The following is a 27,611-nucleotide window of genomic DNA, read 5'->3' as shown; positions in this document are numbered from 1 at the left end:
TTTAGTGCTGTCCTGTTGCAGACACACTTGTTAACTGCCCTTTTATAACAATGATAATCCAATATTTTACTATTTCTTGTGAGGTTGCTATAACTAGTTTTGTTGTACTTGCATAATATCAAGACCCTGGTTACTTGGCAGCCACTTTCAGTAAACTGTGTTTTACTGCTATACTAACTTCCCTGTAAGTCTAGCTTCTGAGTCCTTTATACATTTAAACTCCACAGAAATTGTTTATACAAATATCTGAGACAGACCATCTTAACTTTAAAGCCAAATAATTAATTTTTAATGACTCGCCTACTCTAATTGGGACCGATCATTACAGTGTTTTACCGAGTCTTGTCTTGTATATGCCTCTTTGTCATCATCCAGTTTGTAACCAAAGCAACTTCACGATGAGTCACTTTTGTGATCTAAGATATTTTTGCTTTCAATCTAATGACAAGAATTTTCCTCTCTCGTGCTGGGTAAGTAATTTTATTCACATTTTTGCTCTGCTTCATGCTCCCAGAGTTAATCCACTGTAAAGCCTGGTATCTGTCGCGTGTTATCCCTGACATTCATTTTCCTTTTTTAAGGATTCCACCTTAAATGTTGATTTATTCTGCAAGTGTAAAAGTTGCTGGTTACAAGCAGAGAAACCACATGGTGAGTCACACTAGTACCTCAAGAGGAAGTGAAAATTCACCGGCAGTTGTGCAACTATTCATCGTGCAAAGCTGATGGAGCTAATCGTGCAGGTCAAGCAAACACACTGGCTGCTGCATTGATTAAATGTAAAATATCACAGTCGCCAGACCATCTGTCTAATAACCAGACAATGTTTCCACCCTGTGAGTCACCACTCTTACCAGCATGACAGGCATTGTTGAGCCAACTCTGTGCTGCAGTGCCCCCCAGTCCTCTGGGCTTCCATACAGGCCTTTTTCCAGGACATAAGGCTCGCCACAAAAGCCTGGCTCTTCAAACACAACCCAGCTGAGAACAAAAACAAAAGAGGAGCACCCTTTACTTTTGACATGACATTCTTTTTTCATTTTCATTTCATTTTAATTGGTAAAGAAACAGAGTGTTTGATGGGCCATGGCTGAAACCCACAAGAATTCAGGCACAGTTGTGCTCGTTCAGCAACAACTTGCGGTCAAAATCCAATACCTTCCCACATGATAGCATCTCAGCAGCTACTCTGTTGAAAAATGTGACATGTCACGAGTGGCTGTGGGAGTGGGTGTTGCATTTGCAGAACTGTGTGTGTCCTAACGTGCAAGACTGAAAAACTGACAGTTGTCTCCCAGCAAAACAAACGGAACGCAAATGAGCCAATCAAACAGCAGAAGAACATGGGCGAGGCCGCGCAGTCTAATAACAGACTAGCAGCGCAGCAAGAATAACCTTTCAATGTCATGAGAGTCTTTTCTCATAAAGAAGGACGTTATGTTCCACTCCACATTATTAACCATTTTCTTCCTCTCCCTTGGGTAGAAGCAATCAGGAAAGCATGCCCTGCACTTCATTATTCTCGTTTGCTTCCTGTTTGTTTACTTCTGCATTTTTTTTCTAGCTGATCATACCATAAAGAGAGGTTGAAAGGCAAGCAGTGATGGAACACTGCCACTGCTCATTCCTACAGCATGTGGTTAAAAAAAAAGATGGTGATAAAAATACCTCAAGGGAATAAAGAATTTCCAAATATAAACAGAATTCCTTGTTAACTAAGTTTAAAGATCTGAGTCTGCCTCCTCCACACTCTCCAAGAAGTCACAGAGTTGTTTCCCAGTGCAAAGAGTCTGAGATAGTCCTAAGGTCAGGAACATATGCGCGGCAGACTAACCATTAGTGAACGAGGTAATCTGTCTCGACCTGTCAGCAAAGGTGTGGCAGTCATGCAGCCACGCTCCTGAGAAGCAATGAAGGGTAATAAACCACACAAGACTTCACAGGAACTGTAGCCTCAACTAATCATCAAGCTGGCGGGAAGAAAAGCATCTAAAAACATGTAGAGTAGTCTAAGTCGTTCTCCATCAAGGTAGGTAATCAAGCAATATTTGTTAGAACCATACCCAAGCATTTCACCACAAGTCTTGCAGGTTGAAGATGACTTGCAAAGGAAAGTGTTTAACCCATTTCTAACAGCCGAAAATAAGTTTTTTATAAAATACCCCAAACTTTTATTTACCCTTAACGATCACAAAACAATAAACCATAATAAGCATGCTACTTACACACCACCGCCGACAACAATAGACTGCGTCTTCATGCCATAGCCTGTCTCATCCATGTTAATAACAGGCACTGAGAGGTCAATGTTCATCCCCAGCTCGCCAAAATCTCTGTCGCTGAACATTTTGAGGTGTGGAGACATGAAATCCTGTGACAAGAATAAAATCGTTTTAGGAAAAGCTGCAGACAAACACAAAATCTTGGGTTGAAGATCAAAACAACAAATATGAGTGTTAGGAATAAAGTCAATTTACTCTAGGGAGTTATTTTTAAACTGTTATACATTTTTCCAGTCACACCAATTACAAAGAATATGATTACACAACAGCTTATAGGTTTCTGATGTACTTGCACACCCTGTCCAAAAAATGAAGACAGTATCAGCTTAGGCATGACACGAAATGTAGCTCAGCTGCAATCCTGGCATATCAGCATGCCATCTTACATCAGCTGACGTCTCAGGTGATATCCTGATATACATCCAAATAGTAAATCTCATATAGGGTTCTCTATTTAACTTGCATGCACAATTGCACAGCTGCTTTGCAACCCGCCTCTACCACTCCTTTTTCATGCTTCTATCTGACTTAAATAGTATCTTATCTGTTATGACTGATGTCTGCTCTGTTCTTTATGGGAGGTCTCACTGCCTCTATCTTCCCACTTATATACAGGGAGGGGAGGGGAGGTCTCAGAACAGATAAAGACCAAAAAAATACATTACTGAAGACAGAAAACACAATTATCCTTCGATTAAAGTGGTCCTGACTGAAAAGCTGTTTCTAGACAAAAAGCACCATAATGAAAGCGCCCTTGAGCAAAAACTGCTTTGGGGTAAAATTAATATATTATATGCAAGATGTTGATTTGTTTATAGAATCTGGGGCTTCCAAAAACTGTTTATGCCTTCGAGTTGCTATTAACAATTTGTATATAACAATTTTCTGCAGACTTTATATGTTTTTTTTGTACATCCAAAAGTCAGCCATGCCCACTGGGGATACAGTGGAATGTATTTCTTTGCAGCAGCTTCTTAAAACAAAAAGTTGTTTTTGTTTTCTTTCTGTTTAAACCAATTCCCCAACAAAGACTTGGAATATTGGCATTTTGTCTACCATTTAATAAATATGTCTCCCTGCTTGCTAATGCTCCACACTCTTCATAGTCAGTGTTTATGTGGAATGTTTTGGTCTCAATAGTTTTTATTATATTATATTTTTACATTAGCTTGCAGTCCAAAGAAGAAGAACAAGGTACTGAGCCCTGAATCGACCCCGACGAATCCACTGATGTGTGCATGACAGAACTAAGCTTTGTCAGAATGGGTGAATGCAGGTTATAGTGTGAAGCACCTTGAATGGTCTTAAAGCCTACAAAAGCGTGCTATTTTTATTTTCGACAATCAGCTGCAATCTGAATTGTAACCTTCATCAACTCAGAGTGGTTATGCAAAATTCAAGCATCAGTTGGCGGTTGCTATGAATCACACACTGGTATATGCTAAGCTCCTTGCTAGTTTTTTAGTGTTTGCAGTACTCACAGACAGTATCGGTCGCAATGACAGAAGTTCTGAGCCACCCCAGTCACTGCACTCCAGGTACTCTCCTTCCTCCAGGATGTGCTGCTGACCCTCGAACCCAGACTCGCTGTAGCCCACCCAGCTGATGCAAGAAACAAAATGCAGCAAAGTCACTGATTAGAGCTAAACTGGTAGCTCCTGATCAAATTATTATATTATAATCATATTACATCAAAATCACTATCTTAGTCTAGAATAAACTTTGCTCCAGAGTAAGAGTGCCATTTAACTCCATCCTGTACAAGCAAAGGGACATGCAGAAGAAGACTCACAATCCTCCAATGATCTTCAAAGAGCCCACGGACTTCAGTTTCATTGTGTCAAGGTCTGCAGGAACATCTCCTTCACTCTCGCAAAAGCTGAAAATTTCACCGTCAACTTCCATACAGGAGCCTTCAAAGCCGGGCTTCTCATATAGAACAGCCTGCATCAAAGAACAGACAGCTTACCTTAACACACAGGTTATATTTTATTTCACTTCATTATATTTCCAAGGAACTACAAACTACATATTAAAAGTCCTATTTGAATGGTACAGTATTAAGACTGTGTGCATCTCAGTGGTTTTTACGTTGTCCAATTGCTGAATGACAGAATGACGCGTTCACCCTAAAAATAATCTGTTTATCTGATTCTCACATTGTTAGCTGTGGAAATTCTTGCTCTTAAAATAAACTGTGGTTAGTGTACTGGAACTTCCGTTACTTTTTTGTGGTCTTAAATGAAATAAGCCTACAAGTCAAAAACATTTGGGTACTTGGGCAATGCCTGAAGGCCTTTCATAAACATGCTTTTCCTATATACTCAACACAGATATAACAGTTTGTGGTTAGATTATTTTATAATTTCCAGAATTTAACATTAAATAGCTTTTTCCTTTCTTTTTCTTCTTTTTGAGATCAAACAAAACAGAACTGCGCATACCTTGACTTCACTGGGATTCTCCACTTTGAAACCACCCTGGAACAGAGAAGTCATCATCATTAACAATGCTCTTCTCTAATTATATGCACACAATAGAACACCTGCCAGCAATTACACACATTCATAGTTCAACTAATTTTCTCCATAATGTTCATAATTCCCTTGGCCTGGTAGATAGAAGGTTGAGCTGAGCTATTGTCTCTGTGGGTAATAACAGTAAACACTGCCTTTGGACATAGAGTGACCCTTCACAATGCGGAAAAGGCAGAAATCGGAATGCCAGCTTTTGGAAATTATTACTGAACACAACATGAAGCTGTGGCTTAAGGGGATGTCAGCAATTTTGCATAATTTCAGTTATTTTAATTTAAAGTAAAACTTCTGAACTACTTAAGAATTTGACCTTATGATTGCACTTGGTGAAAAATCGGGCTCATTAATTTATCTGAAGGGGTGGGATGTTTGTAACAAATGGCACATCAGTCCAATATGTGTCTGCATCTCCCATAAAGCATAAATCTCAACCTAAGTGAATTACCAGAGGAACAGTGTCAGGAGAATCAAGTCAGAACATTGCTGGCAGTCACCCTGTCTCACATAGTCTTAGAAAAAACCCCGAGCAGAACAGAAATAGAAAGAGAGAGTCTTCTTTAGAAGCTTTGCCTCTATTGGAAATGCTGTTTGGTTTTGTGCAGGTGAGGGTGCTGCGTAATAGAGCTTGCAGGAGGCAGGACACGTCACACACAGTAGCTCGCTGTCAATTCTCTAGATAATTAATTAGCTTCACTATTCTTACATGGGCAAAACTTAACATCCTGACTGTAGCGTATCTGCAAAAACATATGCTACACTCATGACTCATCCTCTGGGAACTATAAATGTCTATGTCATGTTCTCAGCAGGTACTTTCCACAGTAGAAGGATATGTATTTTGATTTGAGACAGGTTTTATGTGAGCTGCCCTTCCTGACACAATCCCATTTATCTGCACTGGGAACAGCACGTGACCTCCTTAAGATTGCCTTTGTGTCTCCTCCCAGAATCGTCAAGGGTCAAATGTGTTAATGAGTGCACCACAGAGCCAGTCTATATCACATTTTAAGTCCATTTACAAAAGCTCTGATGTAAATTTTTATCTGCAGGAAGGACACCATAACAAACTCTGGAGATCAGCAGCACTGCTAACGTTATAGACTCTAGGATCCTTAAATACGTATAACAAATTTTATAGCAATTGGCCTCATGGATGCAGAGATTTTACTAAAAAACTAAATCTGTATGCTTCATCCTTTAGGGATCACAAATGACTGTTCCAAAGCTTTTGGTTGTGTATCCAGTAGTTATTTTATGCCTGGGACATATTGAGGGAATGATCAAAAGAGATCATTTGTCATTTTAAAATGCATTAGATGTTATACATTACAGTAATACAAACCATTTTAAGTGGTCTAAGAGATCCCACGAAGGGTGACGGGAAACCCCAGGTCTCAGGAAAAGGGTACACTCCTGTTTCCAGGACAGACACCATGCCCTCAAACCCTGGATCACTGAAAAGCAGCCACCTGAAGAAAGGAGGAATTCGTGTTATTTAATCATCAAAAACCTTTATTCATATTATGCATAACAACAAAACTGTTGGTTGTTTTAAAACTAATGTAAGTGAGGACCTTAAATACTTCCATAAAAGAGCTGTAAAAAAATCATTGTCATAAAAATAAACTTTCTGTTCCCTTTTTTTCCTCAACACATAAATAAGCAGCAGCTTTTTCAGCTGTGGTATCGGCAGAAGTGACTTATGCTTCTTCCTCAGTACATTAAGCATTGTCAGTTCAAGGCGGTGCTTTATTTGGGTTTAATTCTATATCTACCTCTGCTATGAGCCAAAGAACTAGAGCTAGGAACAAAGGCTATTTGTTTAAGAGCAAAATATCTGGGGAATGGCATGCTTCAATTCAAATCACTTTTCTTCACTATTCATATTTATAGCCCAGGCAGCCTTTGTGAGAACAATGCCCCCAACTTTGGTATTTTAAACCATGGTGTGGCACAGCACAATGCCTCATACCAACAACCAGATGTGAGCCTCTGTCAGGAAAAATACACCCAGCTCATTCAGTCAGGACTAAAAAAAAAAAAGTGATTACCAAGAATTTATGTCAACCTTAACTTGCTAAATCCACAGAGTCTATCTGTTTAGTGAAGTCAACTGGGATTACTGCACGTAAAACACAACGCTACATCTGCTGAGCAGCTGCCTTCACTTGTCACAGACAGACAGGAGAAGCTACAGTGGCAGAATTTGCAATTATGTGTTGAGATGAGCTGGCATCTGACAGCAATTAGTTTTGTTTTTGCTGCTGACAAATGCTGAAAAAAATCCTGTGCATTAAGTATTGTAGGTAAGCCAACAATACTCGCTTTAGAGGAAAAGCTCTAACTAACAGCATTCATTCCCTTCTGCTGTAGGGCACAAAATGTACTGAATAGCTACACCTATAACCAAGAAAAACATTCTTGTGCCATTTGCCGAATTCTCTCCACACCTTTGTCTGTTTCTCACTTTCTGTCAATTGCTCCTCCTCTACTACTCTGCTTCCCATGTGTCCCAACTCCCGCTCTCCCTCATTTCTAACATGCAACAGCAGGACAGACATTCCTCGGCGGGCAAATGAATGAGAGTTAAACCAAAGCCCAATATAGGCACAGCGGAATGTAGTAATGATTATTATCACAGTTATTTCTCAGAGCAAAACACAGAGAAGATCTTATTAAAGAGACAGCTCTGATTTGAGCGCAGCAGGTAAGAGCTCATCAAAAGGAAAAAAAACAACATCACTGAGAAGGACTGAGATCGTCTCATTTTCTAAAAGGTGCATTTCTTGTATCTTTATGGACTACATGCATAAAACAACAACACTTACACCCCAGAGTGCACTTGAATGGAAGCAGTACTCAGTGGGATGCCGAATGAGCCAGTTTCTATTGTATCGTCGTGGTATGGTGTTACTCTGCCGTGGCCTTCGGGTTCAGTAAACAGATCAATATGGGGGATGCTGTAATCCTACAGAGAGGGGGGGGGAGGAAGAAAAGCCATTATCAGCAGTGGTCCACACAAGATCTTCAATAATTCCTCCCAATAAATCCAAGGAAGATCTTAACTAGCTGACTTGTATTCTTTTCTGCTCTGGAGTCTGGATTGAACATCAATAAAACAATGCAGTCTGTTAGCTACATTTCAGATCCAATGTGAGGTGAAGATAATGTCGATACTGAAGACCATGCAAGGTGGAGTTAGTGTACTCACCCTGACAGCAAGTCGAATAGAGCCGATCACCATTGGCGGGCTGTTGTGCGGTTCTGTCCCCACTTGAGGTTCTGCCCAATCGTTTGCCAATTCTATGTTCGCCTCCTCCAAGGCGATGGTGCGGCCCTGAAAGTCAGGCTTCTCATACAGCATCCAGCTAGTTATGAAAACATAATCATCATAATCACAATCAGATAGCTAATGATCAAGGTTAAAAACTGTGGATTACATCACTAATTCGACATTTTTGGAAATACACCTATTTGGTTGCTTGTTGAAAGCTACATGAGTGAATCAATATCGTTCTCCTGCTATTTTAAGAATACACCTGGCAGTTGGTTAGCACAGCTGGCTCTACCAGCTCCTCTTTAGCTCACTAATTAACACATTGCTTCTTCCCCGATTTCATTGCAAAGTGGAAGAACAACACATCTTTGCAGAAAGTCTGGCAGCCATGCTGTGAATGAGAAGAAATCTGTGTTTTTAAAAGGACAGGGCAAGAGCTTGTTACAGTAGTCCTTGCTGCTGGAACTGAGGGCGCTGTACTTTTTAAGTCTTGCTATTTGTTGAATATGATAAAATGCTAATTTAGTGTATCTTGATGTAGCCACTGAAGGTCAGATCTGAACTCATTTGTAATTTGAAATTTTTTTCCTGAATTGAAAATAGATTTGATTTTTTTTTCAACGTATGTAAGTGTCACCATTTTCAGAAAGTGCATTTAAATGTCATTCTTTTTTTTTAGACAGCATCATTCCAAACATCTACCTTGAATATCAAAAACAGTATCTGACCACTACAAAGAAGTATAAAGAACTACAAAGCTAAGAAGTGCAAGCCAGAGGATGCACCTGCACACACATAAGCACATGGCTGGTGTTTGGCACATTCCTGCAAATGGTATTACACACTTCCAGTAATCCACAGGTGCCTGGACCACATCAAAAAAAGCAGGAATGGTAAGGGTAAAAAAGGCACTGATAGCAAAGAAAATATGAATGTAAAGCATGCTGAATATTTGTTACTTACCATCCTCTAACAACCTTCACAGATATGAAAGGCGAGAGCTGCAGAGATGTAGCATCTGGCATATCCCTGTAAATCTCATATGCCTGGCCACTGAACTGAGGTTTTTCAAACAGCACCACCTGCATAGAGAAAAGAAGGACAGTGTCAAAAAAATAAAAAAGTAAAAAACATCAACACATCAACCATGAAGAGAAATAATGGCTTAATATTATAATGCATTACTTGCTAAATCTATTACATTAAGCAGGATTCAGTGAGTGCAAGGACATCCCATTTTACTCTCTCCTTTTCATGCTACAGTAGAAGCAAAAAACCTTACAGGTATATAATTACTTCAACTACCAGGACACCATAATTTTAATAAAAAGCATGAATTTGAAAGTTTTTATTTTTAAAGCCAAACAGAAACTTGATAGTTATGAATAATGAAGGAGTAAACCACAGTTGTGAAAAAGCAGCTTCTCTAGAAACCTCTATGTTATGTTTTGTTTGTTAATAAGCCTGCTTAAAATTCTAAATCTTTACATATATTCTCTTCTGTTTGTTTTGGTTAATCCCAGTCGTCATAGTTCAAGCCCCTCCAAAGGTAACACAGGAGGTAAACTGAATTAATGAACACCTAATATGTAGGAAAGCAACTACAAATGTTGAGTGCCCCGGGAATTACTCGTTCCTCGTAACAACTACTAATGAAGTTCTGCAGTAATGAAAAACCACAGGATCTGCACTACGTTGGCAGAACTGAATTCTGTGATTGCACCCAGCTGAGCAATTGCACAAGACTTTTTTTTTTACTCTGTTTACCCACGAGAACACCATATGAAAAGCAGATGTTTTCACAGAACAGAGACTTGTCTGTTCAGATTCCTCTCTCCCATCTTGTTTCTATTTCATGATGGTAAAGTTGTGCCTACTGTACCTTTCCAGGGCGTTTGTGAAATCCCTTCACAGTTCTTATCTGGAATGCAGAAACACATAGTTAAGATCAAAGTAAACATCTCGACAATACAAAAGAAGTTGATATGAATTAGTTTGTGAAGAAGCTGTGCCTATGACCTTTCAGTTTTACTCCCAGGGACATAGTGGGCATGTGTTGAGGACATTCCTCTCATTTCATATCTAAGCACCCAAAACCAGAGACCAGCCAAAACCAGAGTGCAATCAGCGCAAGCTCGTAATGTTGACTGCACAAAACGGCAGTAAAATTAAACTAAAAAACAAAAAATCAACAGCAACTAGAAACATCAGGTCCAGACTTTTGATTATAACTGATTTATAATTTACATATTTCATGCTGTTTTGTCGCTCTCCTTCTCGAGGTTCATGCTCGGAAACGTGTTATATCTATGTATCATTAATTATCTGAGCCTTCTCTTATATACTCAGTATTGAGAACTGTCAATTGAATCTAATAAACACTTTAAATACTGTAATATACCAGCTTGGGCTTTGTAAAAACAAGCTTTTACCATTTACAGAGAACAGCAATCGTCATACAAATTCCCTTCAGCTCAATTCAGCTTTATTTATGCAGCCATTGGCCACTTTATTAGATACACCTATTCAACTGGAAATATATAGTCAGTCACATGACAGCAACTAATTGCATGTATACATGTAGACATGGTGAAGACAAACCAATAAAGTTCAAACTGAGCATTAGAATGGAGAAGAAAGATGATTTAGGTGACTATAAATGTGGCATGGTTATCGGTGCAAGACAGGAAAGACGACACCGTCTGGCTGCTGGTGCTGTAATGGTGAGAGAGATATTTTCTTGACACACTTTGGCCCCATCAGCACCAAACGAGCTTCATTTAAATGCCAATGTATTGCTGTGTATTGCTGCTGACCATGTCTATCCCTTTATGACCAAAGTGTACATCCAGTAGAGTACATGTACAGTTGACAAATCTGCAGCAACTGTGTGATGCTATCATGTCAACATGGACCGAAATCTCAGAATGTTTCTAGCACCTTCCTAAATGTGAGATTTACATCAATTCTGAAGGCAACATGGTGTTTAACCAGGTACTAACAATGTGTACCTAATAAAGTGGCCGGTTACTTCTGAGCAGATTAACTTTTACATGGACTCCACTGGAACAAATTCCAGACACAGTGTTACTGAGAATAAGAAAGCTTCCCTACTTGTGATGACCAAAAAAAAAGAAAAGAAAATGTAATTTTTTCCATGAAAACCATATGTGGTGTAGCTCCGAAAATAGAAATAGCATCCAACTCTCTTACCAGCACAGCAAGCTGGCTTGTATCTGGCTTGTCAGAAAGTAAGAGCTGATACTTATGCGCTTCAAAGCAATCCACAACTTTAATTTATGACAATAAACTTTTTATTCATCCTTCAATAAAATGTTTGTAATGAATGCAGAACACTTACATTACTTCTAAGTACTCCCTGCGGCTGAGCCGGAGGCTGCTTTCGTTCGGGGAGGGTTGGTTGTTTTGTTGGAGGAACAACAGGAAAGCATGGAGCAGCAGTGTCAGGAAGCACCGGACCTGGTTTTGCAACGCTGTCTGCTTCATCTCCAGCAACAGGAGTGGCCATTTTCTTAATTAACTGGTGTGTAAAAAGAAAACAATGGAGTAAGGATACATGTTTTTAATGTGTTTGCTTATGAAATATGCTGTGGCAACGTCTACTGTGGTTTATTTACTAAAGTGCCATTTCCATGTCTCTCCTGTCAGTCGACAGGAAAGCAGAGTTCTGTGCTTTAGCTAAATAGCTTTGCTATGCTTCAACTCTGCTGTTCTTGCTAGTTACATTGTGTCTCTGTGCTAAAAGGACAACTACACTGACACTCACAACTTTTAGTTACATGCAGAAAAACTAACCTCTGGTTTGACTTGATCCTGTCCTTGTATGCTCTGTACTGGCTTTACTTGATCTCTTGGGAGGTACTTCTCTAAATAGTCAGGCAGTTTGATGTCGTTAAAAGAAGGAAGTGGAGGACCTGAGTCACTAACCACAGCCTCTGCAGCACGGGTTTCCTCTTCACTCTGCTTGGCTAGAGTGTCTTTGATTGAAGCTGTGGCTGACGGGCTTGGTGGGGGTGGCTGGGACGAAGGTGGAGGGCTCAGCTCGGAGGCTTCAGTAGGCGATACATTTCCTGAGCCAGTGCCCTCTGACTCGGCTTGAACTCCATTTCTCTTTCCTCTGTAAAGGGAGGTGAGACTACTCAGAACGCAGCTCCCCTCCAAGCGAGACTTCACCTTGATTTGATCATCTTTCTGTTCCTTCACGTCCTCCTCTTCCTTGACAGGGGTTTTGTCCCTGAGGCGAGAGTGTGTGTCTAGGCTATTAAGCAGCATGCTCTTGTCTGCAAAGCTAACCCTAGCAGGCTTCAGGACAGATTTTGTATCTGTGTTTGAGTTCTTGGAAAAAAGGCTCAGTGATGTGTTTATGGTAAACTCAGGCTTTTTTCTCAAGCCAAATGTAAACTCCTCTGGGTCAAAAGTCTTCTCAAAGCGGTCCTCCTTAATGGCTGGCATTGCAAATGGGGGCTGAGGTGGTCGGAGGTGGTTGTGCTTCCGTGGTGGGAGGGAAAATGGGGCACAAAGTTTCTTGATTTTCTCAACAAAATCATGATCATCTAGCTCGCCAGGAGTGTCCAGAAGATTGCTCTCACTTCCAGAAGAAGTCAGCTTTTGCTCCTGGACTTTAAGTTTCCATTTGGGGAAGTCCACATCCAGCCAGCTAGAGGGGGCATCTTGCTGTTTCGAGGAGTCATCTTTGCTTAGACCCCGTGGCAATTGGAACTTCTTCATGGATGAATGCTGTATTGAGCCTGGGATCAGCCTGTTAGACTCTGGGGAAGTGGGTGCTTTTGAAGACCGTCTCAGATTGTAATCAACAGGCTCCTTTTTAACTGGCTTGACTTCTAAATGTGTGGAAATGTCACGATTGATATGAGATGAAACTTCATTCACTGGCAAATGCAATCCCATCACAGCTGAATTCTCAGTCACATTCACTGTGTGGCTAGCAGCAGTGCTATCAGGGCGGCTCTGTGTTATGTTTTCAGCATCCCTGAGTGGTGTAATATCACTGCCATTCTCTATATTTTTTGATTCATCAGACAGTGTGTGGCTGGAGGCTTCTGAGGTCACTGATTTGAGAGTTGAGCTTTTTTCCATATCTTCCTGCCCACCTCTCTCTGTGTTTGCAGATTTGCAAACAGAAGTAGAAGAAGGCTCTTCCACATATGATTCTTTGTTTTGCCCATGTGTCATGTCAGTGAGTGAAAATAGAGTGTCATTAGAGACTTTTGCCTTCACTTCCTCACTGGCCGTAGCTGCTTTGGTAATAGGATTTGTGCTGGCGAACTCTGAATCATTAGCTCCATGTGTACATGAGTCATCCTGTGAATTCTCTGCTTTTTCCACAGATGCAGAATTAGGCTGTGCAATCACCACTGGCTCTCCTTCTGTTCTGGGGCTTTCTGCAGAATGAGTCTGCAACTCAGAAGGCCCATTTATAAGCGTCTCTACCTTCCCAAGCTCTTTATCACTCTTGGCGCCACTCACAGCCTCATTAGCCTGGGTGATGGTGCAAACAGCAGCTTTTTCTGAAGGTGCAGTCACCGACTGACTGAGATGTTGTGTTTGAGCAGGGAGATCTGATGAGCCGCTGCTCTTTTCTGACTGAGAAGCTGGTTCTGGTTCTTTAGTTTCTGGTCTTATTATGTCTTTAACCAGTTGTGTCTCCTCATTTTTTTCAGGATCTTTTCTTTCATCATCCCTTGCAACACTTTCCTCTTTCCCTGTGATCGCCTGCACACTGTGTGAAACCTTGGGCTTTGCGGCACTTTCATCTAGAGGCAGGCACTGCTGTGGTTTTTCTTTAACTTTCTCCTCAGTCTGATTTGTTTTCTCACTCACCACCTTCTCTAATCTCACCACATCTGCAGGTTCAGCGTGAGTTATTAGTTCTGTGTCCTTGTTTTGAGGTTGCTGTGTTTCTTTTTTACTAGGCTTCTTCCTTTTTTCTTTATCTTTTGACTCAAGTTGTGCTGAAAATTCTTTATGTAATTTGGGAAGTTTAACAGGTGACTCCTCCTCCACTGCAGAAGGCTTCTCAATAGTTGGTTCAACCAAAGGTGATTGGGGGGAAACTAAAGGTTCTGTGACTTCCACAGAAGCCTTTTTTCTTTCCATTTTAAATGTCAGACTTTGTCTCTCTGCTTCTTCCTCTTTTTGGGGTAAATCAATGGAGTCCTTGTTAGCGGGCACCTTTGTTATGCTGCTACAAGCAGCAGTATCAGGTTCATCTTTGCTGACAGATGGTTGAGGTAATCCTGCTGGTGTGTTTACTGACTGGTGAATATTCACCTTTTTAAATGAAGCATCTAACTGTTTCTCCTGTTTATCGGATACCTCCACTTCCTTTTTAAATTCCTTCTGCTGGCTATTGCTCAGTGGCTGTTCGTCAGATTTTCTTCTTTGAACTTGAGATGGCTCTTTTCCTGAAAGCTTTTTGGGAGAAGAGGCAGTCTCATTTGTTTCATCACTCTTATCTGGCTTTGTAGCGGTGACCTTTGACTTACTTGCAGAGCACTCTGGTTTGTTTTGAATGCTTGGACTGATCGGACTGGTTGGGTCTCTATTTTTCCGTCTTTTAGAGCGGGAGCCTGTTCTGCTAGGGCCTTTGGGAGATGGGCTAATGTTATTGGTCACTTCTTTGGAATCGCCTAGTTCTTCAGCTGGAGGATCTGTTTCAGCGCTGTTGGGTTTCGTACCTTGATCTATTGCTTCTGAGACCACCGTTTCCTTTGTTTTCCAGTCTGTTTGTTGTAGTGTGGGAATGGACGTGTGCTCCCCTAAAGGAGTCGTATCTCGTCCTTCTGGTTTTAGTGCTATCTTTGACACTGCTTTTGTCTGTATCAGCTCTTTGGTATCCAGTTTACCTTGACTGTCCAGTTCTGGAGACTTTGACGTAACGTCTGCCACAGACGAGGTGGATTTGTGAGACATTCCTTTCACGGCCGGTGTTTGAGGCTGCACAGGTTTATCCTCCGACACAGACGCGTCTGTTAATTTCTGCACTCGCTCCCTGATGGTCATCAGCTTTTCCATGACAGGTGGCTGTTCCGTGCTGTAGCGTTCAGCTGATCTTGACCTCTGATCAGACGCAAGAAAATCCACTTTCAACCGCTCGGTGGGTTGTCTATTTGGAGACACATCAGCACTCCTCGGGATTCTGAAGGGCTGCTTGTGGCCACCCGTAGGTTGTTGCTGCTGCTTCTCAAAAAGGCTGATTTTATCCGCAATCCTGGCAGTCGTTGGCTTACGCTCTTCATCAGCCTTCTTTGGGGTGTGTACTCTGTGCAAACAAGAGGTAAATATATCAAAGAACTTCTGAATTTAAAGTCATAATCCATTTATGACCCACCACACCTGCCATAGAGATTTCTATTTGTTAATCACTTAAGAGATAAGAATAACCTGATCCATTTTTCACGTCCTCTATATGTTATGAAATCAGTCCTTAGAGCACAGCACTGATCTTTGCATTATGAATCATGGCGTTGTTTCACTGTGGATACAGTGAAGCAATGCTGCTTTTCATCTAAAGCTGTAGCCTGCTCTTTTACCAAAGCTGGAGCTAGCATAAGTATCTGCTAATAAGGGGACATCGATGAGTTAAATATTCAGTCTTGACCCTCAAAAACAAACAAACAAAAGATAGCATTTTAAGTGAGGTTTACTTATTTAGTTACACTTACTTTACTTATTTTAGTGAGCGTTACTGAAAGACTGATATATGCATGTGGTGATTAGCCAGTGTTCTATCTATGTAAATCAAACACTTTCACTCCTAAATCCAACTTACCTGCCATCATTCTCTGTTTTGGGTGTATCCTTTTCGTCACCTTTGGTATTCTTTAATGCTGCATTCCAATCCTTGTTATCTTCAGCTGGACTTTTCTTTGGATTCAGACGAACATGTTTTGGAAAAAGCTTCACCTCACTCTGAGAAACCTTAATGCTCCTGCGTTTGGACTCTGGTGTCTCTGTCTTCCTTTCTACTCTATAAAAATCGTCATCGCCCTCCATGTCTGCACCTTCATCCGCCACACAGTTCAAGTCTTGGAGGTTGTCCAACTGCTTGACCGTGGCGGGGCAGGAAGTCTTTCTTTCCCCTCCTTCAGGTGAGGCCTGTGAGGTGGGGTTTTGCTCGGAGGAGGAGGAGTCTTCAGGTGCCTCACTTTTGCTCTTTAGACTACTCACTAAGTTATCTGACTTAGGGAATCCCTCTGAGGCAGGTTGTGCAGTTGGAGGGATTGTTTCCGCAGGAGCTTTCCCTCCATCGCCCTGAGAGTTTTTCCTTCTTCTTCTGGCTGAGTTTTTACGCCCCATGATGTCTTCTTCTATTTGTTCTTGATCTGGTTCAGGCTCTAACTGTGAGTCTTTGTGGGATTTTAGTGGCACTCCTACTAGTGCGCCGTAATAATCCTGTGCCCCAGCAGCAGGCCTCGCATTTGTCTCTTTGTTCTCTGCACTTGAGCTATTTGCTAAATTAAAACTTGGTGATGACTTTGCCTTAGGGAGGACTTGAAGGCTTTTTGTGAGTTTGGTGCGGACAACTTCCTGCCCAGCACAACTGTTCTCACCACACTGAATCACACTCGTTTCCTCCAGGTACACATGGAGCTTCTTGCCTGTCTGGGCCTGTGCTTTCCTCTGGGCCTGAGGCTGGGTGTGGGCCTGGTCAGAGTACCATGCCACTCCCTGTTTAGTAGATGAATAGAGATGTGTCAGATGGCTGTCATTCCTTTCAGGATTCCCACTTGCTGAAGTACGTTTGTTGCTCTCCTCCCTGTCCTGTCCTGTTGTCTGCCTACTGCACTCCCAAAGCTCCTCCTTTTTTGGACCTCCTACTCCCTTCTCAGCGCTGCACACAACAGGGCCGTCTCTGTGGGCAGACTGCGTGGCGTTCTCCTCGTCACAAGGGAAAACGCCTCTGAAGAAACTCTGAAGATGGGGATTCTCCTCCTCTTGCTGCTGTTCTCCAGCCCAGGGTCTCACAGTCTCCTCACTTTCCACTTCTCCCTCTGACTTAAGAGTGTGATCGCCAGTTGAGGGGGCATTTTCAGTAGGAGTCTTCGGAGCCTTTCCCCTCCACGGAGAGAGCCAACTGCCAATACGACCCAAGACTCCAGTACTCGGCTGGTCTTCGGGGCTCTCAGACTAAAGCAAAGCACAGAAATAACTCAAATAAATGTCAACTTCAAAAGGTAGCTGCAATTTGCAAACATGCATATTTCCGGTGAATATGCGCAGAATTTAGATAACATGACAGTAATACAAACTGTCTAAATGGACAAAGCAAAGGAGTGCAAGCTGGAGATCCGAAGAAAATATAAGTGAGGGTTTCCTGTTCATTGAGATTTATTTATTTTTTTAGTACAGCCATGCATCTCTCAGCATAGCAAAGACATGCAAGGGTGCTTATAACCTGTAAGCTTACCGTAGAAAATACCATATCATTCAGACCCTTTATGTAGGCTGTGAACATGATTTTGGTTTAGAACAAAAACTCCTACAGAGCATAAAACACAAACAAAATCATTCCACCAGGACAAACAATAGCAGTGTGAAAGAGCAGAAAAAACATCACATGGATCAATCACTTTGACAGATCCATACATAACTCTCTAATTTGAACCAGACACTCTTGGCAGTCATTTCAAAATCGACTTACCCTGAACTTCACATAGAAGAAAAACTTTGATCTCGACTTCAAAATGTAAACCGCTGCTTAAAAATCTTCTCTAAGATGTTTGTCTAGCTGATGGAGAAGCTGCGTTTAGTCCCCGTTGCTTGCAGTAAAGCATCCACGACTGTAATAAGAGCGCGGCAGAGTGTGGCTTTGGAGATGTGCGCGATATTTTGAAGTTCCAGCCCCTCTATCAGAACGCGCGCAGCCCAGCGCTAAAAGCGATGCTTTCAAGTGCTGCTCGTACACATCTCCCAACATGCAAACATGAGCGGCCCGATGAAGCCGGTTTGTCAACAGGTGTTTTTTTTTCCCACGTCAGCAGCTCAACCGCAGTTTCATTTTGCTGGTATTTAGTTTGGCTGAAGCCCAACTTTTAGCATCAGATATACGTTGAAATGATTGGCTATATGACTCGCTGCTGTTAGCAGTTTAAAGCTTTAACTAACACTTACTGGAATACCTTTAGTTATAATAGGCTTAGTAACTCCTTCCAAGTCAAACAAAATCAGTTTGTTTGTTTTAAATTAAACGTGTTGTTTTTTTCAACTTGTTAAGTTAAGAGAAGCGGTTTGTGGGGGCAAGATTTGCTTATGATAGATATAATTAGCCATCCATCCATTCACTTCCCCTTATCCTTTTTCAGGGTCGCGGGGGGCTGGAGCCTATCCCAGCTGTCTTAGGGCGAGAGGCAGGGTATACCCTGGACAGGTCGCCAGTCTGTCGCAGGGCTTACACATAGATACAGACAACCATTCGCACTCACATTCACAGAGTTTCCAATTAACCTATGCCCACTTACTGCATGTCTTTGGACTGTGGGAGGAATGCAAACTCCAGAAAGACCCTGACCTGCTGGCGAAATTAAACTCAGGACCTTCTTGCTGTGAGGTAATAGTGCTAACCACTGTGCCACTGTGCTGCCAGATTTAATTAGCCTATCTTTTTTATTTCATAATGATCACTGGAACAAAAAATGATGTATTATTTACATGATTTCCCCAGTGTATATACAAGGCAGTCATGTCTTCTGTTGACGGCCTTCGCATAAGTTTGACTGTTTGCCTGTTATCGACCATGTCATGACTCATATTTCACATATTTGTAATATCACTGTAAATGCTTAGGAAAAGATCACAGCATAGTGAACAGTTTTTATCCCAGAGCCATCTCTTAACTTGACTTATCTCATCCTTGAACTCGACATACTTTCACCCAAACGTTAAGCAAAACAAATTTTGGAACTTCTGGCATAAATGTGCTGAATATTTCTAAGGGTAAAACTTAAAAAGCAATATTTTAAGTAGTTATTCAATGAATGTTGCTTTTAATTCCATTATGTATATTGCTGCACAGGAATAAAATAACATTACTTATAATACTTGGATTTTTTGAAAATACTTTTTAAAAATCATTTCCTAGTTGACTACTCTCTGTTTTTTTATGCTTTTTTTGTCCTGTGATGGTAATAAGTTTATATGTTTCTAATTTCTTCTTGACTTTTTGCACTTTCAGGAACAGTTGTTACACTGTAACAACTCATCAGCTGATAAAAAAAAAAAAACATTCACTCATTTGTTTATTCAGGCACTCCTTTGCTGTCCAAGTTCAGGATAGGATAGGAAATACAGTGCAGTAGCCACGCGTCTCATTGTTTAACATGTGCTGATCTAAAGAAGCAGAAGAAAAAAGAGCAATTGTCTCATCTATTGATGCAGTGTATCAGTGTCTCAGTATACATTTTACTGTGGGCTATTTGTTGCTGTTCTAAAGAAACAATGCAGTACATCCACAAGTTTGCTGCACTGCCGCAGGAGAATGAAAAATAAGTACACGCACTCATTTCATTCACTGAATGAGCTTATTTCCACTGAAAGAACTCAACATGAAGAACACTGAAATAAAATTACAAAACACCATAACATATAAGCACTAAGTAGCAACTATGTATAGGATACCTAAATGGTGACAATGCACAAGAAAGAAAAAATCTCATTATGTAATATAAGAGAGGCTTGTTGATAAATGACTGTAGATTGCTTTGTGATTTTACAAATTTTACAAAATTTTAGTGAGGTTAAAATGTCATATTTCAAAGAGCAAAAGCAGTAAATTGATAATCTGGATGAGTGTTCCCTTTCCAAACTCTTACACCTAGACCAAAAATAGATCTGTTATATTTCAAATAGGTTATATTTGACAGATAGTAGCATTTCAGACTGAAATTAGATTCTCTTTTGAGGAAGTGACAGCTGTTCTGTAAACATTAATTAGCTGATGTGTGTGCAGTTCAAAATTCCGACATTTTTCTTAACAACTGAATGCAGCACGAGGCCATGCCCAAACAAAGTTTTTCAGCGGAAATGACGCACCGCTCATGTGGGTTTCAGAGTCTGCTGAAAGTCGTTTTTTTTTTTTTTTTTTTCTTTTTTCAAATTTCTCTTCTTTTATTTGGCGAGAAGTTCAAGTCATTCTTTCTAGTGATGGTAAATTTGATTCTTTTTACTGAATCGAGTGTTAATGAGTCACTCACCAAAGTGAATCGGGTTTTTTGAGTCATTTGATTCACTGAGTCAGTTGACCAGAGAGTGCAAAAATTTTACATTTTCACTCAAACTTAATTTGTTTCCCTTTTCATGTAAATCCCACTGCTAAGATGAATGATTCAAAAAAAAAAAAACAACAACAACTATTTTATAGAGAAAAAAGAGCAAAAACATTTCTAAAATTAAGCAATTTCCTATCAAAATTGCTTAATAAACATTTATTTTGTTTATTTGTATTTTAATAATATATTCCTTAAGTGTGTCAAATATATATTTTCTCATCTAAATGTCCACTGCGCTGTGAGCCAGGGGGCGGTAATGCGCCTTAACATTGGTTGCCAACCAAGAAGAAGAAGAAGCTGTGAGTCAGGAGGGAGGGGGTGAGTGAGTGATTCGTTCACTCGCTCTATGATTCAGCACAGGAGGGAGGGGGTTAGTGAGTCCTGAGTGATTCGTTCGCTCTTTGATTCAGCACAGGAGGGAGGGGGTTAGTGAGTCCTGAGTGATTCGTTCGCTCTTTGATTCAGCACAGGAGGGAGGGGGTTAGTGAGTGAGTGAGTGATTCGTTCACTCTATGATTCAGCACAGGAGGGAGGAGCGAGTCCTGAGTGATTCGCTTATGCTTACGATTCAGCACAGGAAGGGAGGGGGTGAGTAGCTCAAATGTGTTGTTAGCATGTTAGCAGCGCAATGCTACTCTGAACCGAGGAGCTATTTTCTTGATGTGAGCTTCTACTCAGGGTTTTTTCTTCCAGTTCAGAGCAGAAATGCTTTTGTTACGAAACTGGCTGTTGTTTTTTTCCCCCACAATTTTAATTATAAGCTAGATATATTTCTACTAATGGAATTAGTTTGCTAACAGCAATAGGGATGAGTCAGTGAGTCAGTTGGGCTTGTGAATCATGATTCACGAGTCAGTAAAGTGATTCTCGAGTATTGAACGATTCGTTCACGAATCGAACATCACTAATTCTTTCCATGCTGCTCAGTCGAGGAACTTAACCATTAAACCACTCCTGTCTGGGTAACTCAGGATTGTTTTGATTTTTTAAAAATAATAATAATAAAGCAGAGCAACTAGAAACCACGTTGTAGCATGATGAATTTTAAAGAAAGCTCGATTTTCTCCACTTCTAATGCTCATACATAATCCACCCTGCCCGAAGGCGGGGGTGGACTGGCCGCGAATCACTGGTTTAAACACTGCACATGGGATTCATTTATGCGTTCACATTTAATGTCCCATTTTGTTTTTACTATAGTATTATCATAACGGGTATACCCCTTACAATGGTGGTCAGACAAACACGAAAAGTAAAGCATCAACCGTCACCACGCAATCATTAAACCACCTTAAACGTTGTTTTCACTACTTTTAATTACCATAACGAAGTCTACCAGAACTACAGTTCATAAGATTAAAGCACATGTGACCTAGAGGCTTTAGAGTGTTACTTAAACTTTCAAACCGTCTCTACTGAAAAGCCCACAAACCGCAACTTAATTTCTTTACAAGCACGCCGCCACAGACAGAGCGAGATCTTACCATGATTACAGTGTTTCTCGTGGCTCTATGGGGAACAAACCGGTCAAAGGTAGCCCGCTGGAATAGCCCTCATAAATGAAGTCTTTCAGCGTGCTGTGCCGCTTCTCTCAGGTAACTCTAACCTCCTCAGACATGCCACTCTGCAGCGGACTGACTAATAAATATTCAGTGCAAGCTTAACAGAAAAGAATTTCAAGGCTAACTTTTGCAGTACGCCAGCTAGATGCAATTGAGTCTGCAACTTTTGAAGTGTTATTTTTTTCCCATGGTAAGAAGGGGAAGGACGCAGCTGGAATCTGCCCCAGCTAGGTAACACCCCGAGGTTTTGAGCACCATGCCACAACAGCTATGTCACTGCGTTGTGTAACGGCTGTGTATTAGGGTGCATGCTGTGAGATAGGCTCCCCTAAAAGACCCAGTCTGTGGGGTTTTATCTGCTTTAGGAAATACCAGCATGTTCACATCCACTAGGTGGTTTGCACTACCTTATTCTTTCCCTTTCTTTTGCAGAACCTTTGTGTTACTGTAGACCCTAGCTTTAAAACCAGTGCTAGTCCTTGCATCCCGGACCCTTTTATCTACACATAACAAGCTCCATGTACACACAACACATCAAAAGGCATGCATGGCATTAATAAATACATGCAAATGCATTCCTCCTCTTGGGTTGTCTGTTTCCCATGACTTATTCATGAGCCACAGAAACTGAAACCTGCCTCATTCTACAGCCTATAAAAAATTTACACCTAGCCTCACCTTGTTACTTGTTCCTTTTACCAATAACAAAACAAATAGGGGAACTTGCCCAATGTAAATGATTTACCAGTGCATTATAATTCAATATCTAGAGAAAAAAGAAAGAATAAAAAGTTGAAACTTTAAATGTAATAGAATGCAGTGAGACAAACTGTGGTCTTTCACATGCTTAGCTGAAACCTGCTTAACAGTTTTGGAATTTGCAAATTCCAGTTTGTTAATATACAATGTAGCAGGTCTGGGCACATCACCTTAGTCTCTGAACCCTCTTACTATGGAGCAACATTCTGCATGTTGTAATACATGCAGAATGTGGTTTGGCATTGCCTTGCACAAATAATGAAGGCCTACCCTGAGAAAAGGCTGTGTGGCTGGCAGCTTTATGCTACTCCTTCACAGATGTGCAAGTCAGTGAACAGTGTGCAGTGTACTAATGAACCCCCGTACTCTCTACAGATGCTGTGTTTTTGTACTCACTCCTCTGATAACAAGCTGGATAGTCTCTCTCCTTTTTAGCCTAGAAGACATCCATCTGTTCTACAGAGAATTTAAAATTTTGATTTGTTAGACTAGAAACCTGTTTCCCACTTTGCCTCAGTCCCCCTCAAATAAGCTTTGAACCAATAAATGTGGCAGCATTTCTGAATCTTGTTTATGTTTGTTTTGTTCTTTCCATTTTAAATGTTTAAAGTCACATTTCTGAATGCAGTGATCCTGAATCCATGCAGTGATTAACAGTGCTGGGAGTGCTGCTTGAGGACTGGCAGATGACCATCCAAATAAGGTTTTTGGCAGAGTCCCAGGAATTCTGTGGCCTATTAAATATTTTTGAAATTACGGTAGATGAAGAAATTTGCAGTTTCTGTGTGTGTGTGTGTGTGTTTGTGTGTGTATGTGTGTTTTTAAAATTATGGATCCTTTCCAGTCATTTGCTGCCCCTGTTCCAATGTTTTTGCAAGTTTGAACTTGTATCTAATTAAACATTAGCATAAGTTTTAACATTCTATATGTTCTAAAAAATGTTTAAATCAGTATTTTCTGATTATCATTTGTGCAAAATTCTAAGATTATTTGAAATATGTGTATACTCTTTGAATCTTTAAATATAAATTGTACTTTATATGAAGCTTAAGCATAAATTCAATGAGGAATCACTCATCTGCCTGCTTTCCCAGGTGCTAGTCTGCCTTTCCGTTCTCTACATCACTGCTGCTTTCCCACCCTGTCGATCTCAATACTGTCATTATTATTCTCGTCCAATCATTTTCTTGCTCACCTCCTTTGGGCCAGTCATCCTCCACTTTGTGTAGTTTAAATGTGTGCTATCTGTCATTCTCTCTCATATGTGCAAACCATCTCCTCCCCATCTCCGCCTCACGGACACCTTAGTCAGACCTTCACTTGAGCCTTAGTTTTCACCTTTACCAACACCAGTATCTAGACTCCAGGGGGTCCTATCCTAATTCCTCTCACCGCCGGGATTTCTTTCTGCAATGGTGGGTCTAATCAACAAATACATCAATTTTTCTGTCTCAATAAATCGTGTTCAAATTCTTACAAGTGATCTCTTCTTATCAAACTAGGATTGGGATGAAGATGGGTAACTAAACTACATTTGTCTATGCAATTTAGCATCAAAATATGAAAAAAAGTCCACTCAGCAAAATTCACGCTAAAGGGAGTGCAGGTCCAGTTTTTCCAGTTTGGAGCTGATTAAACAAATAACACATGGAAAAAATAGAAAACCTTTTAGAAGCTATGACATAAAAAAGAGAAAAAGAAAACCACCGTTCAATGTCTCTTTAGTAGTGCTGACTCCTCTAATTGGCCCATATTGCGAGGATTAGTTTAAGAGCTTGTTATAAAGTGACAATACAAACGCCTGGTGGGATGATTGAATTTTCCTGGTGAGTCACACATTCTGTTTTACTTGGCAATTTGGCTAGAAGTGTTATGTGGTCTAACAAGACATTCTATGCATTTTCAGACAGAGGAACAGCAATGAGCAGATTTACAGTGTGCGCCAAGAATTGTTTCAGTCCTGCCCTTTGTGTCATACAGTTGCAGACATGTTTACCTAGCAGCCGCTTGCTACAAACAGCCTCCTTTTGTTGGAGTGAGCAGCTCCACTGCAGGCACGTGCATAAAGCTGCTTTGTTGAGGGAAAAGAAAGAGTTACTCATTCTTTGTATGCACCCACATTTACTTTGGAAAAGAATTTGAATTGTTAAGCTTCTGGAGCCAAGCTGACAGTCTTTGTTTAGGAAAAAGACAGTATTAGATTCAATGTAACCATGGAAGACTCAGTTCTTACACTCATTCCCATGTCTCATGTGTCAATTTGTTGGTTTCTTTTTGTGGCCTCTAAATGTAGAATAACTGTTTATAGTGACTTCGGGGATCAAGATGACACACACCTCAACTCTAATGTATATTTGGCAAACAATAAGAGGCTTATTTAAAAGCACACAGTAGGCTAAAGAAACACGATTAATTCTGATGGGTCTTCTTAGGAATAGTAATTATGGGGTTTAACCAGAATTTTCTAAATGCTGCTCAACCATTCCTTGCATTGCAGAGAGTGAAAGGGAGACTGTAAAACTTTGCCCTTACTCATTGGCTCATTGAAACACGAGATATGTCGCACATCTTGTTTTTGTGTACGCAAATGTATAATTAGCATTTGACTGGCACTTCTTTTCAACACCCACCAAATCCAGAGAAATTTCTGTGTCAATAAAACGCAGCAATGTTTGCTTTTCTTCAGCCATGCCTGTCCCTCCCTGCCATTCCTCCGTTGCTACTCATTGCTGGGCAGACATTGCAAACCGCCAACTTTCAACCAGCATGCCTACAGAGACCGCCTTGGGGTATTTAGGAAAAATAACAGATTTTAGACTTGATGTAACTCCATTGCTCCATCCACTGGTTGTTGATGCGAGCTGCACCCATGCAGGGTGAGCCCCAGAGACTGCAGGAAAGATATACAGTCTATACAGTTTGCACACACGCCCTAGGCTAACTGCTGAGGCTTGTGGATCCTGCACACATTATTCTAAAGTCACATAAGTTTGATAATTTAGGTTGTAGCAGATCATATGAAAGAGGGGTTTCACATGCATACTCTTTAAGTATATATGCAATTAATTAAAATGAACATATTGCTTTTCTATCTGATTTATTTTGCAGGCTGATAGTTTGCTGGCCTTCTTGTCTTTGAGAGTGCCTAGTGGATGCTCAGCTGACTGAACACCCCCTCAGTTATAAGATAAAAAACACGCTGATTTACTGCTGCTCTGTCTGTTACTGCCAAGCCATTTTTGCTGATACGAGAAAATGTGATTTTACTGAGATGAAAACAATGAATATATAATTTCTGAAGTGCCACAGATGTTTTCACAATACAATATAGTGTTTTTATAAAGCATATATTGAGTTCATTCTTCTCTCTCATAAATATTAACCCCCTCGTTCCCACGTCCTTGGAGCCAAGTTTCTTCTGATTTGCTGTCCCTGCACTCCAACGGAACTGTGTGCCTGAGATCGCAGTGTCAGGGATATTTGCTTTCTGTGATGAGGATCCATGAGTAGGAAAAGCCACTAGAAATAAAAAAGGGTGTTGCAAAACCAGTGTGAAGCCTGAGCTTCAGAGAATACGTGCAACTCTGCTGGATAAGAATGTCCACCATTGTATAGGGATGAAATAAATTAAGGAAAAGCAAGGAAAAGGTCCTGTTAAGGTTAACTTAGTTTGAAGTTTGCATTACATAACCAATATGAACATGCTTTCTACCTACACAGTTATTGACTGTCTGACCTCAGCTGCTCCTAATTATAGAGTTTACTGCCTCCTGATTGAGCTACAAACTCCCTAAAAGAGTTCTTAATATCTACAGAACAGCACTTTGTCTTACTGATTTTAATGCTTAACAAACCTGGCATGCACTGCTGTCAGTGCAATGAAAGGGGAAAAAATGCAGGAATATTTTTGGTACATGTGATATTTTGCACTTAGTAATTTTAAAAAAAGAGGAATAGCTGTCAAAGCTTGTTTGATGCCACGTGACGTTTCTAACTTACTAACACTATTCATTGCCCATAAAAGCTACCTTGATGTTTTATTATTTGGAAAAATAATGAATAATTTCTTATGAAATAGAGTGATAATGCACTTAAATTAAATAAATAATATAGTGTTCCCTCTGGTGATTTTAGCCCAGAGGAAAAGAATATTGGATAAATGTTACAAGCCTTACTTGCAACAAGCTCCAAGCAAACAAACCACATTTTGTGAGCCTGGTCTCGGCCGCCTGCCTTTCAAGAAATATGAGAAATGTCAGTCGAGGTCAGAGGTCTTTATTTTTACATTAATTTTCACTGGTAAGAATTAATGGGCTGTTTGTCAAAACCTAAGAGGCTGCTTCAGTGAAGTCAGTGTCGCATTAATGCTTCTGAACTCTCTAGCATTCCCAGCACATCCTTCCATCAGACAAATGTATGTAACTCATGCAATCCCCGTTAAGTAATAATGATGCTAGCAATGTTCCTTTGCATAATTATCACCTGATATTGTTCAAAACAATTTTAATTTGATTTAGCTGGGGGAGATATTTTTACATGAATAAAGACAAGGAGGGGTGCAGCGTTTAGGCTTTTATGCATGAGCTCTTCTGTTAAAATGTCCCCAAACACAAGGATAATGACGGTATAGATTTTCTTTTCACAGCTGTGATCCGGATCAAACTTTACTTTTTAGGGCGATTCTGGTTTCTGCCAACTGCTCTGTAGTTATCCTCTGTATTCGTTACGTAAAACTGCAGAGACATAATCCTCTTTTGCTTTGTCACCGCAGGTGAAAGCAGTCACATCTCTTGTACTCGTAGACATTTGAGTCCCTGAAAGCTATGAAGGCAAGAGTTAGTCCAAACCCAACATTCAGAAAAATACTGCACCACTCCAAACACGAG

General features: G+C 40.6%; 1 protein-coding gene across 3 annotated transcripts in view; it reads right to left on the bottom strand.

The window, feature by feature from the left end:
* LOC146371866 (uncharacterized) overlaps window positions 1–22,148 on the bottom strand; it is a 29,418-nt gene extending 7,270 nt beyond the window's left edge. The window contains exons 1-15 of one of the 3 annotated variants that reach the window (XM_084952449.1): window positions 17,782–17,974; window positions 17,548–17,619; window positions 15,910–17,267; window positions 11,913–15,399; window positions 11,458–11,637; window positions 9,979–10,017; window positions 9,060–9,178; window positions 8,031–8,187; window positions 7,648–7,787; window positions 6,162–6,288; window positions 4,727–4,762; window positions 4,075–4,226; window positions 3,764–3,884; window positions 2,226–2,371; window positions 855–981 (exon numbers count right to left, since the gene is read on the bottom strand). In XM_084952449.1, coding sequence (XP_084808575.1) covers window positions 855–981; window positions 2,226–2,371; window positions 3,764–3,884; window positions 4,075–4,226; window positions 4,727–4,762; window positions 6,162–6,288; window positions 7,648–7,787; window positions 8,031–8,187; window positions 9,060–9,178; window positions 9,979–10,017; window positions 11,458–11,637; window positions 11,913–15,399; window positions 15,910–17,267; window positions 17,548–17,595 — 6,237 coding nt within the window. In that variant the 5' untranslated portion in view covers window positions 17,596–17,619; window positions 17,782–17,974. Of the gene's footprint in view, window positions 1–854; window positions 982–2,225; window positions 2,372–3,763; window positions 3,885–4,074; window positions 4,227–4,726; window positions 4,763–6,161; window positions 6,289–7,647; window positions 7,788–8,030; window positions 8,188–9,059; window positions 9,179–9,978; window positions 10,018–11,457; window positions 11,638–11,912; window positions 15,400–15,909; window positions 17,268–17,547; window positions 17,975–21,888 lie in introns of those variants that run through there. The other 2 variants (XM_084952450.1, XM_084952448.1) reach the window with 2 other exon arrangements.
* Between the last annotated feature and the right edge of the window lie 5,463 nt (window positions 22,149–27,611).

This window comes from Perissodus microlepis, chromosome 15 (genome assembly GCF_051167445.1).
Source record: "Perissodus microlepis isolate ML-2025 ecotype Zambia chromosome 15, ASM5116744v1, whole genome shotgun sequence".
Lineage (NCBI taxonomy): Eukaryota > Metazoa > Chordata > Actinopteri > Cichliformes > Cichlidae > Perissodus > Perissodus microlepis.
This window is presented reverse-complemented; position numbering and strand designations above follow the sequence as displayed.